This window comes from Ursus arctos, unplaced genomic scaffold (genome assembly GCF_023065955.2).
Source record: "Ursus arctos isolate Adak ecotype North America unplaced genomic scaffold, UrsArc2.0 scaffold_6, whole genome shotgun sequence".
Classification (NCBI taxonomy): Eukaryota; Metazoa; Chordata; class Mammalia; order Carnivora; family Ursidae; genus Ursus; species Ursus arctos.
The window spans coordinates 80,188,220-80,206,816 of record NW_026623078.1 but is presented as its reverse complement, the minus strand read 5'-3'; the positions used below and the strand labels follow the sequence as shown (position 1 = coordinate 80,206,816).

General features: G+C 41.2%; 1 protein-coding gene across 3 annotated transcripts in view; it reads right to left on the bottom strand.

Moving 5' to 3' along the window:
• Window positions 1-18,597, bottom strand: part of KHDRBS3 (KH RNA binding domain containing, signal transduction associated 3) — a 185,546-nt gene that overhangs the window by 70,478 nt on the left and 96,471 nt on the right. For all 3 annotated transcript variants that reach the window (XR_008957876.1, XM_057308077.1, XM_026495373.4), the window contains one exon: window positions 13,787-13,926. Coding sequence is in view for 2 of the 3 variants with exons in the window: in XM_057308077.1 (XP_057164060.1) it covers window positions 13,787-13,926 (140 nt within the window). In the remaining variant the exon portion in view is untranslated. The remainder of the gene's footprint in view (window positions 1-13,786; window positions 13,927-18,597) is intronic.

The window sequence follows — 18,597 nt, the reverse complement described above, 5'->3', positions numbered from 1 at the left end:
TTGGTACAAATCTAACAAAATATGTATAACTATTCTATGTAGAAAACCATAAAACTCTAATGAAATAAATCAAAGGAGAAATATCTCATGCTTAAAATGATTGTTACAGTCAATACTATTCAGTTGCCAATTCTTCCCATCTTGACCTATATACTCAGTATAATCCCAATCAAAATCCCCGAGAGCCACTTTTTAGACTGACAAGCATATTCTGGAGAATATACAGAAAGGCAAAAGACCCAGAACAGACAACACAATACTGAAGAAGAAAATTTTGGACGAGTCACAGCTTCTGATTTCGACTTATTATTAAGATACAATAATGAAGGTAGTAAGTTATTGATGGAAAAAATAGATACACAGAATAGTGGAACAAAAGACACAGACCGGAAATTGATCCACAGAAATGTAGTCAAAGCGACCACTGACAAAGGAGCAATGACAATTCAGTGAAGAAGTCTTTTAACAAATACTGCCGGAACAAATGAACATCTCTCTCTCTCTCTCTCTCTCTCTCTCTCTCTCTCTCTCACACACACACACACACACATACACACACACACAGAGTAGAGAACCTAGACACATCTTTCACAAAAATTAACTCAAAATGGATTTTAGACCTCACATAAAATACAAAACTTAAAGAAAATTCAGAAGAAATCAAGAAATCAGTGTGACTTGGGTTTGATGACAAGTTTTTTCTTTTTTTAAAGATTTTATTTATTTATTTGACAGTAGAGAGACAGCCAGTGGGAGAGGGAACACAGGCAGGGGGAGTGGGAGAAGAAGAAGCAGGCTCATAGCGGAAGAGCCCAGCTTGGGGCTTGATCCCAGAACTCCGGGATCATGCCCTGAGCCAAAGGCAGACGCTTAATGACTGAGTCACCCAGGTGCCCCCGATGACAAGTTTTAAATACAACATCAAAGCACAATCCATGAAATAAAAATTGGTAAGTTGAACTTCCTTAAAATTAAAGACGTCTACTCTGAGAAGGACACTGTTAGGAGATGAAGAGACAAGTCACAGGAAAGGAAAGAATATCTGCAAAACACATATGTGATAAAAAACACTTAACGTCCAAAATATACAAAGAACTTTTAAAACTCAACAATAAGAAAATCCAATTAAAAAACGGGCAAAAGAATAGACAGCTCTCTGAAGAAGTTACACAGATGGCAAATTACCAAAGGAAAGAAATGTTCTATATCATCTGTCATTAGGGACTTACAAATTAAAACATATATGTTAGAATAACTAAAATCAAAAGAAACTGAAGATACCAAATGATGGTGAAGATGTGAAGGACAAGGTGCTCTCATTCATTGCCAGGGTGCGTGCAAACCTGTACAGTCACTTAGGAGGACAGTTTGGCACTTTCCTACAAAGCTAACACAGTATTACCATACAATCCAGCAACTGTATTCCTAGGTATTTACCCACCTGATTTGAACACTTGCTTCCACACAAAAACCTGCACAGGAATGTTTATTGATGCTTTTTGCACAGTGGCTAAAACAACCAAGATGCTCTGTAAGGGGTGAATGGATAAGCAAGCCGGGGTGCATGCATACAAAGGAATATTATCTGGCCATGAAGAGAAACGAGCTCACAAACCAGAAAAAGCTATGGATGAACCTCAAATGTATGTTTCTAAGCGAATGAAGCCAATCTCAAAAGGCTACGTATTGTATGACTCCAATTATAGGACATACTAGAAAAGAAAAAAAACTAGTGATGAGTTAAAACAAAAACAAAAACAACAATGGTTGACACAGGTTGAGGGGAGGAGGGAAGGTTGAACAGGTGAAGCCGTAGGAACACTTTAGGGGGCCGAAACTATTCTGCCGGATGCTGAAATGGTGGATATGTGACACAAAGCATTTGTCAACACCCACAGAACTTTATAGCACAAAAAAGTGAACTTTAATGTATGCAAACTAAAAATATATATATTATTTAGGAAATTGAGGGCTTCTGAGATGTACTGCTAAATGTGACAAGATATTCTAACTGCATTAAAAACATATAAAACACCTTTATGAAGTTGAGAGGTAAAATAAATTTAGAAGTGAGTGAGGCTTGTAAGACTAAAGGTGACAGAAGCTGCACATAAGCACTGCTCTGGGTGATAGGCTTACTTCCCGTGGGGGAGGGGTGCAGGGACATGTAATGATTCTGATACACTCTATACATACACTGGACTCGAGCAATTAAATGGGTGCTGGATGATGGACGCCACACTTCTTGTGTTGGAGTGAAGGTTACAGGTAAGCAAGGGGAAGAGGCTAGAATGAACATTGTGGTAATGGATTGGAATCGGAGACATCAGTATCAACTCCTGATTCATTTACTGTGGGTACAGGTGGTCACACACAGAAACATGCACAGATGTGTATGCATACATGGGCTAGTAGAATACATGTCTCCTTGCTCTGTCAGCTGACAGGACCTGGAAGCACGGACACACCTGATGCAAGAAGCAGAACCAGCACCCAGATCTTGGTCTCTCACACCCTTCTCCAATAAAAGGAACCGGGGCTTCTTGGAGAAATGGCTGATTCCAGGATTAGAGTAGGAAGTATGCAAGATGATGCTGGAGCAACTCGTAGAGCAGAAAGTAAGGACATACTCAAAAATGAATGAATGAATGAATGAATGAATGAATGACCAATAAAAATTATGAGGGTATATGAAAGGAGCAGAGGAGCCAACTGAAAGAACATCCAATGGCCAAGCTAAAACAATGTGAGTAAAAAGAATAAGGCAGTACTGGATTTTAACCCAAAATGTATAAAACATATAAATATCCATAAGTCCACACTAATATAAACAAATGACTGAAATAATAAACTGGAGAGAAGAGAAAAATCTTCTGATAATTTATGTAGATATTCTACCCTTCATGGGGGAGAAGGGTTAACTTTAAGTGGGGAAACCCAACAAATATGACCTCAGCCCGGTTACCAAGGTAACATCAGCAGCACTAAGTCACGTGGACAGTAGGCACTCTGGACACAATGTGATGAAATGACACTTCACCTTTGCAGGTTTTGTTCCCCAGACCCATAACCCCAGGCTAATCTTGAGAAAAACATTAGACCCATCCCAAATCAGCGACATCTTCAAAAAACCTGACCAGCACTTCTCAAAACTTTAAAGCCATTGAAAAGATGCAAAATCTAAGACTTTCACCCTTAGGTAACTTGCATTATTCCTTTTCCAAGTACTGTAAATTAGGTCTGTTTCTGTTCATCCTAGGCCATAAAAATCAGCACGGTAGAAGTGGTGGTCAAGAGAAAGGACACTGGGGTCAGACCTGAATTCAGTTACTGATTATACCTACTGTCTTAAGTTCTGCCTTCCAGGAAACATTCAAACTAATCAAATCTGAACTTTCCAAGCCAGTTCCTCCAGAAGTGGGTTACACATCCCATTTCTTAGTGGTACTGTGTAGGAAAAACGACACAGGACACAGAAAGTACCTAGCACATCTCCTACTCAATCAAGACCAACAACTTAAGTAGATTTCAATCACTGTGAATTGCAATGACAGCACAATAATTTCTAGTCTTACTCCTCTTTTTATCTCCAGGATACATCTAGAAACATCTCCAATATGATTAGAGAAAAGAGTAGTTTCCACTTACAGTAGATCTAACTCCATAGTGATATTTCAGTTCAACTGTTTACTCAAACTAAGACTCCTGCTTCCTTATCTAATACCCACCCCTGCCATCCAAGGTACTATATGGACCACAAAACATTCTGCATGTCTTCTGAATCTATAAATGTTCCATCAAATTGAAAGACATAAATTTATATATTCAAGAAGCTCACAATTCTTTCCCAGCATCATCAACACTGTTTGGTTATGTGCCCTCTGGGTATATGGAATCATACTAAACTGTCTGTTACAGAATTTCAGACAAGTCATTTGATATATGTAGCTCTGGATACTTATCTATGAAAGGTCCTTTGAAGATCTGTTTTTAAGTCTTTGAAATTCCATGAGACCGGTGTCAAACAACACAACTGCTTCAAAATACTCTGGTGAGAGGAAGACATGGGGGCAAGTAGCAGGCTAACGTAAAAATCCCATCATACTGCAAGTATCCACTGAATGCTACCAATGAAATTCGGGGTAAAGTTTAACAGCTGGACTAATAACATGGGGACAAGAAGAAAAAAAATGTCTATTAGATGAGATAATAATTAGTAGGAATTTATTATTTTTTTAATTTGAAATATTGATTCAAATTGATAAAATTACGTTGCCACTCTGTTCAGAATGAGGCTAGTGGGAAAAGCAGGAAGATCACACATCTGAATAGAAAGCTTCATAAGCAGACGAATTGGTGTGATGGTCATGGGTCTTTCTGTTTGCATTCTTTAGCAGCGAGACCCTGGTTTCTGGTTTGAAAATCAGATATGGAAATAATCTAGAAAGATCTGTGAACAGGTACTCTCATGGGAACAATGCTTTGAATGACTGATTGATCAGGAACTAATTATTTATAGACTGGCAGAGGCTTTAGGATGTGATGAAAAAGTACATGCTTTGAGTTCCAACATTCCCATACTCAAATCTGCTCTGTCACTCCGTTTTCTACCAGTAAAATGGCCTCAGTAATACCTAGCGCTTGCAGACAGTCATGAGGGTTACACACAGGAGGCATAACACACCTAACATGGGCACTTAGTAAGTGGTAATTATCAGACAGTCCTCTACGTGGAATCTGTCCTGACACCGTCCTCGGGCGGCTTACCGGAGGACGAGGAGACAGCAGACAGAAGGTACTGGTCACATGAGTCAGCAACAGCACCTTTATGTGCTCTCTGCACCTCTTGCAGCAATAATGCAGACTGGGAGAGAAAGAGTCTAAACATACACTACGACACCATTTGGCTTTTGTCTGTAAATTTTATGAGGAACAGAAAGCGTCGGGTAAAACAATGACTTTGGCGGCAGAAGCAGAATGCTCAAGCCGACCCCAGCACGATTAACTGGGTAGGACCCACAGCTGATCACCGGCTGGGTGCCTGAGGGAGCCGATGGCGGGGTCTTAGCTTGGCACACCAGTATCACAGTGGGAAGCTCACCTTCCCAGAGGGCCACCTGAGGCCCATGCCCGGACGCACTAACCACGCAGGGGGCAACTTATTTCTCCCACAGACCCCCTAACAAACTCACGGACAACTCTGTGGTTTTCTGAGAGGGAAGCCTAATCATTCTGAGACTTCCCCTTCTTGCCAGAGGTTGACAAGTGAATGAGAGGCTAGATAAAAGCAAACGGGGAATGCAGCCTGTGGTTAGAATCCCTCGGAACATGGAAAAGAAAGTCAAAGCCAAGGATGACCGAAGCTTCCAGATCCTCTGGCAGCCCTGACGCTTCACACCTCAAGAGATAATCTGAAATGTGGTTCTAGGGCAGCATGTCCACACTTCTTGTGCGTCCTCATCACCCAGCGAGGACCTGTGTCGGGGCAGAGTCAGGAGCCAGGAAGTCTGGGGTGGGGACTGACATCCTGCATTTCCAACAAGCTCTCGAGTGCTGCTGCTTCTGGTTTGGACCCAGAACTTACAGACCTGTTCTTCATTCTGGGATCCATCCCATCGCCAACACAATTAAAAAAAATTCATGAGCAACTGATTCATTGTCCTACATTGTACAGAGTATAAAATAAATCTAAGGCAATTCGTTTCTTCTCCAAGAAGTTACCAACTAGTTATTAGTAAAATTACTGACAATATAAGACAGTGTGAGAAACACAACCTCTTATAAAGTGCAAGAAATGCATCTGTCTTCTCCTTCCTGTCAGTGATATACCCCTGAAGACAGAAAACTCATTCCTTATTTTGAAGCCTGTCACATGACTGTTAGCATGCTTTTACTTTTCTTCTTTATTTAAAAATAAAAATTGCAAAAAGTCTTTATCATTTCTAACAGTCTTATTTCTGTCTTTGCAACTATGCAGGACAAGTCTTCTTCTCTCTGATAACAATGAATTAACAGTAAAGGAGTTGAAGAGAGATGTGTACTTGGCCCAAGGTCCTCCATAAGAATTCAAGTTGTGGTGTGGGATCATTTTGCGTAATCAGAAAAGAAATCATGCACAGCTGGGCTTGAATAAATTAAACCCATGGATATGATAAAAATTAGGCAGGGTTTGGATTGGTGTGAGCTCAGTGTTCTAAGTCCATTTTATAGCGGAGGAAACCAGGGCTTAGCTCAGGGAAAAATTCCCCGAGGCTCTACAGCTCAAAAGAGCCAGGGGACTGATTTTCCCACACAGGCACGCCTTAATTCCAAGCAAACAGTCCCCATCTTTTCTGCTTTCCAGTCTCTGCCCCTCTGCTTGGGATGACTTCCCTCTGGCACTATCCTGCCTTATACCCATGTTCCCCATTCAAACTTATTTGTACCCTATGGGGCACCTGGGTGGCTCTGTCGGTTAAGCATCTGCCTTCAGCTCAGGTCATGATCCGGGGATCTTGGGATTGAGCCCCACATTGGGCTTCCTGCTCAGCGTGGAGTCTGCTCCCTCTGCCCCCCGCCCCCGCTTGTGCTCTCTCTCCCTCAAATGAATAAATAAAATCTGTAAAAAATTATTTGCACCATCATTTCTACTTCCATTTCACTTGTTTTCCTGTCTCCCAACCCTTTTTTACACCATTTGCCATAATTACTTGTTTCTCTGACTTTTGCTTCTTAAACTCCCTGAAATAAAAATGAGTTAGCCATCTCTGTAACTTCAGTCTCTGTCGCAGAAAGAGCTCAAACTCTGTGACATGAAACGACCTAACAGCAGGAATAGACTGATATTCAAAGAGGAAGAAATATGTTAAAGTTTCTGAAAAACCAGGGTGTGGTGGGAGGAGATTCCCACTGCTCACGAACACACTCGTGGATTCCATCCGCCCCAAACGTCTCTGCTTAGTAGATCTCATTCACCGTTATTGTAGGGAAAAGCAGTTGGCAAACTGGGTGTCAAAAACCTTCTCCAGTTGGCACTGATGCCTGCAGGAGGGCCGGGAACCACATCTGGCCGTTTGCTGCACTTGACATGTACGTGGTCAGACACGCTGTGACCAGGAGAACTGCGCTTAGCTGCCATTCTTACCTGCCTGCCCCTGGCTGGCTTCGGAACGACAAGCCCTTGTACGAAGTTCTCACACTACTTTTAACACTATCCGCCTTGGTTTTTGTCTTCCCAACGCATATTAAAATGATTTTAAAAGAAACCACACATTTTCCATTTTCTCCTTTTGTTTCCCCTTAATCCACTCCTGTATGGCCACTCTCTACTACGCCCTCAGGGGCTGCTGGAACAGAAAACAAGCAGATACTGGGGAAGGAGGGAGCAGCTCAGGAGGAGAAATCCAGGAACCCTATGGCAAGAAAAGAAGAGAAACTCACTTGCCAGGAAAGTCCTCTACTACTCTGCCTGGGAAGTGGGGCACACGGGCACGTACCAATGCCTAGGCTTTTATTAGATCAGAAGGAAGGAGAGGAGGAGGAGTTCTGTTCTGACAGTTTGGTGGCAGAATGTCCTGAGAAGGTAAGTTCAACAAGGAATCAAATAATTTAAATTAAATCCCAAGAAAGTGTTATTTTTTTAAATATTTTTTTATTATGTTAGTCACCATACAATACATCCCCAGTTTTTGATGCAATGTTCCATGATTCATTGTTTGCGTATAACACCCAGTGCTCCATGCAATACGTGCCCTCCTTAATACCCATCACTGGCTTATCCCAATGCCCCAACCCCTCCCCTCCGAAGTCCTCAGTTTGTTTCCCAGAGTCCATAGTCTCTCACGGTTCATTCCCCCTTCTGTTTACCCCCCCTTCATTCTTCCCTTCCTTCTCCTACCGATCTTCCTGCTATTTCTTATGTTCCATAAATGAGTGAAACCATATGATAATTGTCTTTCTCTGCTTGACTTATTTCACTTAGCATTATCTCCTCCAGTCCCATCCATGTTGCTGCAAATGTTGGGTAATCGTTCTTTCTGATGGCTGAGTAATATTCCATTGTATATAGAAAATGTCTATCTATAATGTGGGCTAGTAGAAAAAGAAATATATTGTCATTTTCCTATACCTTTAGTAAAAAAAAAAAAAGATTTTTAACACAAACTGGTAGATTAACACAAATCATATCACATACTGGTAAAATATTTATGACCCTTATATTAAGTGTTCAGTTTTCCTGATAACATTTCTCATCATTTCATACACTATGGGGGAAAATACATCACTTTCAATCACTAAAACAATTGTTAGCATCTACGATATCATTCACGATCGATTTAAAAAAAAACAGTGAGATCACGTGGAAATCCATGTGGACGAGGAGGACACGTGAGTGACACTGTCCCATCCAAGCCCATGTCTGAGAAGTTATGTGGTGCCCTAGAGCAAAGGAATCGTGGCTACTTTTTGTTTAACACAGCAACTGCCGAAATGGCACAATCTAATGCTGAAACTACAGTTACCCTAAGCTGAGAGCTCAAGCAGGATCTGGAGATGCTGAGGACTGCGGGGTCCCGGGAAACGCTGCAGCACCCCAGCACCTTGGCATATAGTTTGAAAATGCAACCACAGATTTAATGTGGAACTTCAGTCCACGAAAGAGAAGAGAGGAAGGGGCTGGTAAAACATTTACAGAAACCAGAGCTGAAAATTTCCCCAGTTTAATGAGCGCTTATAAAAAGCCATGAGTGACTGTGTTGGCTTCACGTCGCAGGTCAAAACCACCACGTTCAGCACCCAGTACTGAGGAACATGTATTCACCGCTCAGAAAGGCAGGTTCGTCTGCTTGGTCTGCTCTTCTTCCTACTGTTCCTGATCTCAAATCAGGAGGTAAGACCGCCTGCTACTTGGGAGGAAGGGCCAGATGGCCGGAGTAAAGGTCAGTAGAAAAGCAACACAGAACAAGTCGGCTGTTCTGAAGAAGGGGTGAAGGAGCATCCCCGCGGGTTCAAGACTGCCTAGCCCAGACTGCGGGGCAGCAGGTCCGGGTGGAGGAGAGGACCTGCCCAAAGCACGCTGCCGGGAGTGGCCTCCCCTCCAAGCTCCCTTCTGTGCGGGGGTCTGTGCGAAGAGCCCGGGAGGCCCCGTTTCACAGCAGCGTTTCCGAAGGCAGGCACAGGACAGACTGCAAGTACGGAAACCGCCCGACCTCCTGAGTTAAAACAGGTGTACCTTTAGTTCTCTCATTTGAAACTGAAATGAAAGGTCTATTAAAACACTTACTGCTTCCCACTGCAGGATTTAATTTTAGGTCATTTACATCTTTTAGCAGAAAAGTATCCTGAACTTACTGGTAACAGTGGGGAACGTTCATGAAGACTCCACTCTGAAATTCCAAAATGGTGATCACCACGTGACCATTCCCACAAAGCTAATCCCCTAGTACATTCAGTCATGTGACAGTGAACTACGTTAACACAAAATATTGTAAATGATCGACACCTGATTGGCAAGAGCCTAAAGGATCTGCTATTGTACTGTACTCACGTAACAATTACTTACTGAGTGATTCCTTTATGCCAGGTCCTAGGGACACAAGAGCCTTTGTGGGTTTACGTTATAATGAGTAGAAGCCAATGAAAATGTGAACAAATAAAAAAGGCAGAATTCGGGGTGATAAGTGCTACTAAGGGACCAAGACAGGAGGCTGCACCCCAGCTTTTGGACTGGGGGACGATGACTTTCAGCAAGGCGCTCAGTAAGGCTTCCCGGGCATGGTGCCTGTGTCTGCCTACAATGTGATACCCAGACAGAGCGTCCCGAGGTGGGGGCCATGGGGGCAGTGAACACAAAGGGCCTGGAGGGAAATAAGCTTGGCCAGTTTACCAGACAGTTAGGAGACCAGCCTGGCCACAGTGCAGAAAACCACAAGGTCAGAAGGGGCGGGGAGATCGTCAGATGATGTGTCATCGAGCATGGCAGGAAGTCTGGGTGTTCTTGTAGCTGCAAAGGGAGCCACCAAAGAAACTGAGGCAGGGAGAAGACAAAATCCACTTTAATTTTAACAGGTCATTAAAGACTGCAAAGGAAAAGTGGAAGAGCAATGTGGCTAGACTGGGGGGGATGGAAAGGGGGATGAATGAAAACCAGGCTTAAGGTGTATTTTAGAGGTAAAATCAAAATGGCGTACTGAGGGACTGGATACGGCAAAGATTTACCGATGACTGTGCGCTGGAGATATTCCTCACAGGTCTGAGGACCACAAGGCCCTGGGCTTCGATAAGTGTACGTTTCTCTTCTGTTTTATCACTCTTTTAGACCTTGAGACAGTGTGCATTCCATGCCCATGTTTTCCTTGGCTTTGGCTACAAGGTAGCCCAAAACATAACTCGAAGACCAACCCTGCGACTGTACAGAACAGCACGTACTCCTGTGTACTAACCTCACCCTTGGGGTTTTGCAACTCTCTGTCCTAATTTCCACATCCATTTACTTTTATTCTGTGAGATGTGCACACTAGTTTGGCAAGTTACTATATATGATTTAATGAGAAAAAGTAGTAAAAAACATAAAAGTATTTTCACCATAGCTTGTATTAAAGGTGCCATCACGGGCTGCAATAAAAATGCAGTAAAAGTGACAGAATCAAAGCTCGATGGAAGAAATGAAGTGGCAGAATGGATGGAAGAAAACCGGACTCTAGATGAAAATGCAAGGGGAGGATTAAAGAGAGGGGACAGGCACGGGCTGTAGAACCAGGGTCTACAAGTCTTGGGAAAGTAATCGCCTCCCTCACTTGTAAAATGGTGAGTTAACACACCCGTGTCCCCCTTACAGGGTTGTTATGAGGTATAACCCAGTTTATATCTGTAAATGCTTAGAAAAGTACTCAATCCATAGTAGATGCAGTATAAGTGTTAAAATAAGTTTTGGTGTGAGACATAAAGAAAAGTCAGATGTCAACAGGTGAGGGGCTGAGAAGGGATACAGAACTGTGGGCAGAGAAACAATGTGCACAAAGGTACTGGAAGGACGTGAGCAGCAACTTCATGGAACAAGCAGCTTCCAGCCGGGGCTGGAACGCACAGGAAACATGGCAAAGTAATCAACGAAGACTAAACGGCGTGAGGCCTTAAGAAAGCACAGGAGGGCTTGGAGTACCTCTTCTAGGACCAGGAATATGACACTGTGAAAAGAAAGCTATCTGAAAGATCTGGGACCAAGGAAGCCCATCATCAAACGGAGGAAAGAAGGCAGGGTGTGTGTGAAGTGCTCTGCCCGGTGTCCAGCGCTGACCTGCCACACTCCACCACAAAGACAATACTGACTGTCAAGACAACGGAAAGGCTTTCAATGGCGAGCAATGTATATGCTGTCATCAAGAGGAATAATTTTTCACCTGGGCAGACGGAGGTGTTTCTCCAGACAGTATATTCTAAAAACCAGAAAGCTTCTGCCTTCCTCATCCGTTCATAGCGTAACATTTTCAACTTAATTTAAAGCCTCACAGTGAGGAACACCTGCGTGGCTCAGTAGGCTAAGCGTCTGCCTTTGGCTCAGGTCATGACCCCAGGGTCCTGGGATCGAACCCCTGCTCTGAGGGGAGCCTGCTTCTCCCTCTGCCACTCCGCCTGCTTGTGTTCTCTTTCTCTCTGACAAACAAATAAAATCTTAAAAAAAAAAAAAAAAAAGAAGCTGACAGCAAAATTAGAAATTATCTTCAGTCAAAATGACAGATCTGGCTTAAGGAACACAGCATCCCCTAAAAAGTGCCCTCAACAGTGGCACTGAGTGGGTTCTCTTCTCTACGCCCTCTGTCCAGGAGATTCATTCTGTGAATGTTGTCTTCTTTAGAAAAAGGGCCTTTGCACAGGTGATTATCAGGTAAGCATCTTGCGATGGGAAGAGTACTCTGAATCATCCAGGTGGGCCCTAAGTACTATCATGTGGAAGAGGGAAGAAAATGGAGGTTAAAGACAGACAGGAGAGAAATCAACATGCAGACAGAGAGACCAGTGTGAGATGGGCACAAGTCAACACATGCTGGTAGGAGGCCAGGAAAGGATTCTCTTCTAGAGGGAGAACACCACCATCACCTTGACTGTGGTCTGGCCAATACTGACTACGGACATCTAGCCCCCAGAACTAATAAATCTCTATTGTTTAAAGCCACCAAATTTGTGGCAATTCATCACGGCAGCCACAGGAAACTAATGAAGCAAGTACAGGGGACCCTTGAACAACACGGGTTTGAACTGAACGGGTCCATTTTCACACGGATTTTTTTTCGATAAATACAGTACAGTAGTGTAAATGTATTTTCTCCTCCTTGTGAATTCCTTAATAACATTTTCTTATATCTAGCTTATCTTATTGCAATAACACGGTATTTAACACATATAACATACAAAATATGTGTTCATCGACTGCATTATCAGTAAGGCTTCTAGTCAACAGTAGGTTATTAGTAGTTAAGTTTTGGGGGAGTCAAAAGTTATACACAGATTTTTAACTAAGCAAGGGGTCAGTACCCCTATTCCCCCACAATGATCAAGGGTCAACTGTAATTTCTTATGATTTAAAGTAAATGTAGTGGTAGAAGAAATGAAAATGAAAGGATTTACCATCTACTGAACACCTACAAAATTATTTCATTAAACCATCAACATCAATCCCATTATTATTAGCCTTTTTTTATAGAGAAAACCCACTTGGTACCATGAGCAGATCTGTTTATTTTACATTGCAATAACACCTATTTGTAATTGCTCTCTTTGACCATACACTGATCAGTCACACTCAATAAGAAAACTGACTTTCTATTTCCCTAAATGAACTTGGAGATATAAGAGAATGCTATTTTAAATTATTTCATGCAAAATTCTCTCTGAAAAAATATATATAATCACCAGTGAAAAATCTGTTACTTCTTCCTACTGAGTTCTTTTGGGTGCAAAGATTAAAGAATTAAAAATAATTTTCAAATAAATCTGAGATAGTCATATCTCAATATATGGTTCTGCTTAAACTGTCTTACGAATTCATTAAAACATTTTATTTTTCATCATGTTCAGTTAGCTAACATATAGTACATCATAAGTTTTTGTTGTAGTGTTCAATGGTTCATTAGTTGCGTATAACGCCCAGTGCTCATCCCAACACGTGCCTTCCTTAATACCCATCACCCAGTCACCTCCCTTCTGTAACCCTGTTTGCTTCCCAGAGTCCAGAGTCTCTCATGGTTTGTCTCCCTCTCTGATTTCATTTTTCATATTAAAAGTAGTCATCAATCCAAAGACAGATAAAAAATTCTGTGTACCTGGCCCAGGTGAGGAGTTTTCAGATACCACAAAGCATTCACAGTGAATAAAATGACAACAGGCTTTTGGACACTCACTTGGTACCTGACACTGTGCCCAACACTGGAGATGTGGCAAAGACCTGGCCTAATCCTGTACTCAATGGGGAAGGCACATGCTTCCAGAACCTCAATTTGCATATCAATGCTATTACTTTAAAACAAGCTTCATTTCAAAAAATTTAAAAAATTAATGTTAGAGTGATAAAGAAACTTGTCTGTAGTCATCAGCCAGCCAACAGTATAGGTTCTATTTAAACCCAGGAATATCTCAGACCAAGCAAAGTGAATCCCCTTAATTAGGACATCATAATGTCTGAATATATTCTTACAGGCTTTGTACTGATACACTGATAGAGCTGTTTGACTATTAATAAAGGAGACATCAAAACTGTTGCCATGGTACCCTATTCTAACAATAAAAAAGTCAGTCAATTAATTACACCTACCTGGTTATTGCTGGGGTCGGTACACCTCTTGTACGCAAGGTGGGTTTCCCTCGAACAACTGGTACATCTGCATTTTCTGAACCACCGTTCAAATATGTTAATTCTTGGAGCTGTGCTTGCCTGATTTCATCATTATAGTCCTACAAAAAAAGACAGAAGATATAATTCACCTTATGTGAAAAATACAAAAGTATTTAGGACAATAAAACCATTTTTAATAGAAAAAAAGGGCGAGAGGAATAGTTGAATTCATAAAATAAGATTTGAGTTTGTTGAAATAAAAATGCCTCAATAAATTGTTGTAAAAAAGGAAAAAAAAACAAACAGTATTTTTCGCAAACTAAAATTTTCTACAATCAGCCATTACTCCTTCTGCTGGGCATACTTCCCAAGTAAGATACTTATAATAAAATTAAAATACCATATACAGACACATGGCATTGTTATTTACAACTCAATTCAACTAGCAGTTACTGTGATCTATGAAGTCCTCTAACAGAGCTGGAGGAGCAAGCCCGCGTCCCTGCAGCCAAGGAGCTCACAACCTAACAGAGGAGGAAGACATACATACCGCAGGATAGCTATACTGAAATTAAGAACCACATGTACACATTCTTCTTGTACATTTCCATTTGGATATTATACTAGAAAAGTGCACCATTTTCCTAACTGAATACATCTTATTCTTGGAAACTTGCTCTTCTTTTAACATTTTTAAACATTCATCTGAGAAACCCTGGGAGTCATCCTTGATTCCTCCTTTCCTGCGTATCTCCAACCCCATTCAAGAGTCATCAAGAAAGACATGTGGTAAATAAATGAAAGTGTGATCTGTTTCACAATAAAAGGAAAGTTCAGGTCTAAGTGGTCAAAAAGGAAAGTCCTCTAACTCAGCTATAGGCAATAAGAGCAGGTTCTCTACAAGAAGTGTCATCTAAGGATGAGTGTGAACTAATTACCAGAAGACGGGCAGTAAAGTACTCTAGTTGGGGCTAGAAGCATATTAAGGCCTAAAGAAATGGCGTCTAGGGAACAGGAAGAAGTGCTATGTGGCTGAATTATAAGAATGACTTGGAGTGTGTTTGATGGGGGTATATGGTCTCAAAGTGGAGAGGAAAGCAGAAACCAAATTAAAGGAAGCCTTAGTCATTTTCAATATAACTTTAAAGGTTTAAAATTAAGGGTACTAAAAAGTACTTAATAGTTTGAAGGAGGAGAGTTGCAAATCTAGGTCTGTGTTTTAGAAATATTATGAACAATTGTATGCCATCAAATTAGGCAACTAAGATGACAGAATGACATGGATGAATTCCTACAAAGACACAAACTACCAAACTGACTCAAGAAGAAACAGAAAATTTGACAGAAAAGCCAAGAGACTAAATGAGTACTCAATAAATGTCCTGCAAAGAAAAGCCTAGGCCCACAACACTTTAATGGTGAATTCCACAAATAATTAGTGAAGAATTAATGCTAATCCTTCACAAACTTCCAGAAAAATGAAAGAGGAGGGAGTACTTCCTCACTCTTTCTATAAAGCCAGTACCGTCTGGGTACCACAACAGACAAAGACATTATAAGAAAAGAAACCTAGAGATGAATATCCTTATGAATATAGATACAAAGGCTCTCAAAAAAATTAGGAAGCCAAATCCAACAGCATAAACAAAATAAAAGGAGGAAAAACACACAAGAACCACGTAAAACTTACACGAGAATTGCTAGGTTGGTTTAATAACAAGAATCAATTAATGTAATACCATAATAACAGAATAAAGAACAAAAAATGATCATTTTAATACAAAAAACAATTTGTGAGAAGAATCTAAAATTTAATGATAGAAACATTCAACAAACTAGGAAAACCCATAGTTAACATCATAATTAATAGTAAAAAAGTAAAAGAATCATCCTAAAATGAGGAATAAGACAAGGATGTCTACTCTCACCCCTTCTAACCAACATCGTACTTGAGGTTCTAGTCAGGACGATAATGTAAGAAACAAATAAATGTTCAGATTGGAAGGGAAGAACTAAAACAACCTTTATCCATAGATGGCATAATCCTGTATCTAGAACATCACAAAGAATCCACAAAAAACATTATTAGAGTAAATAATAACATTACAAAAGGTTTCGGGATATAATGAGATCAATATACCCAAATCAATTTTATTTCTTTACACTAATAATGAACAATACAAAATTAAAACTAAGAAAATAATTCCACTTAAAGTAGTATCATAAAGAACAGCATATTTAAGAATAAATCAACAAAATAAGAACAAGCTTTGTATACTGAAACCTATAAAATACTGTTGAAGACATTTTTTAATCTAAGTAAATGGAGAGATATCAAATATTCATGGATAGGAGGACCTAATGCTATTATGATGACGATATCCCTGCCCTACTCTTCCACCTCCCAGACTGACCTACAGAGTCAAGGAAATCCCTATCAAAATCCCAGCTGGCTTCTTTGCTAAAATTTATATGAAAATCCAAGAGACCGAGTATATCCAGAACAATTTTAAGAAAAAAGAAAAAGCTGGAGGACTAATATATTCCCACTTCAAAACTTACTACAAAGCCATAGTAACAACGACTGTGTAGTATTGGCTTAAAGGGTAGACATAAAGATCAATGAAACAGAATTGGGAGGCCAGACATAAGTTACTATAGATTGATGTCCAAACAGTCTCTTTAATAAGTGGTACTATAATAACAAGGAGAACACTGAAGATAATGGAAGCCTTTATCAGCAGCAATGAAAACTGATCCAGCCACTTGGGAAAACCAGTTAGCACCGCCTCAAAAATGTTAAAACACAGAGCTACCACGTGACCTAATAATTCCACTCCCAGGTCACACCCAAGAAAGTGGGAACATACATCCAACCCAAAAATCTGTACATGAACGTTCACAGCAGCATTTCTTGATAATAGCCCAAAAATAATGGAAATATTATAAAAACCAGAAATAACCCCAACCAAAGTCCTTGACTAATAATGGACAAATAAAACATGGCATATCCATACAACGCAATATCCCGCAATTAAAGCAGCCTGAATGAACCTTGAAAATAGTAGCCTAAGTGAAAGAAGGTAGGACAAAAGACTACACATACTGTTCTGTTTTACACAAAATGTCAAAAACAGGCAAATCCATAGAGACGGATTACCTGTGGCCTGAGACAGAGAAGTGAGGGACAGCAGGGGACTGGAATGGGGAGTGCTTGCTCACAGGTAGGGGGTTGCTCTGAGGGATGAAGATCTAAAACAGACTGGGGTGATGGCTGTGTAACTGTGAACGCACACTAATCCAGTGAACTGTATACCTTAATGGATGAATTGTAGGGTGTGTGAATTATATCTCCATAAAGCCTGCGTAAAAAGCAAAAAAGTAAATTAGTGGTTGACTAGGGAGGAAGAAGAATGGGAAGTCACTGTTCATTATGAGGTTTACTTGGGGGGTAATAAAAATGGTCTTAGGTTATGGTGACAGCTGCGGAACTCTATGAATACACGAGAAGCCACTGAATTGTATACTTTATAGGAATGAATTTTACGCTGCGTGATTTGTATCTCCATAAAGATATTAAATGGAAAAAAGCACACTAGAGGCAGAAATTCCAGATGGAAGCTTGTAATTCCAGTATGTGGTAAAGACAACTGGAGTAGGGAAGTGGCAGGAATGATACGGAAAGGTAGATTTGGCGTTATTTATAATGTTGAATTTTATTAAAAATGGTAATATCCTGGATGTGGGAGGTATATCAGCAAAGTCAAGAATGTCAGTGGGCATCTGGAAGAGAAGAAGGATAATTAACAGTGGTACCATGTTGTAATCAGTTTGGTACAGGCTGAATCTCTAATGGCCTATGACATATTAATAATGAGGGTGTCCCACAGCAATCAGACATAAAAACTGGAAATTCAGAAGTTAAAGATATGGATGCAGAAGTAGACAAAGAAGGGTTACTCAGGCCCTACAGAGCACCAAGCAGGGCCTGTCATCAAGGCTGGCCTATGGCCGGCCCCTGGCAGATAACCTCTAAGCCCATGGAGGGGACTGCCTGCTAAGAGAGCTTCTGCATGCGTAGGCTTGAGGCCATGCTGTCCCACTGTGGCCAGATAAGTCTGCCCTAGCAATGGATTAGTGGGGAACCTTTGTTTTGGCTCAGGAAGTGGGGTGGTGGTGCTGGACTGGGAGTAGCAGAGGTCAGGTGCACGGGTGCTGGATGCATACGTCCCTGATCCCCAATAAAAACCGTGCACAACCGTGGCGCAGGTGAGCCTCACTGGTTAGCAACCCCTCACGAGTGTTGTCCCATATCGTTGCTGGAAGAATTAAATGTGTCGTTGTGTAATTCCCCTGGGAAGGGACACCTGGAAGCCTAGGCCATATTTTTCCTGGTCTTTGCCCTGCGCTCCTTTTCTTGCGGATTTTGATCTGTATCCTTTTGTTGAAATAATCCATAATCACAGTGTATAACCGATTTTCTGAGTCCTATAGGTCCTTCTAGAGAATTATTGAGTTTGAAGGTGGTTGTGGGGACCTCTAGCAAGAATTCATCTGTATACAAATGTCAGCAATAGGCAGGATTGTTTGGGGCACGTTCCTGGAGTGAAAGAAGGGCTCTGGACATCGACATAAAGGAACAGAAGAAATGCCACAGAGGGGAGACAGTAAAGGGGAGGCAAGCACCTAAGAAGGACATGGAGGTCATCCTAGCATGCAAGCCACAGGAAGTCAGTGCTGCATTCACATTCTGTCAAGCAGCCAGGTACTCATCCCATGGGATTCAATAG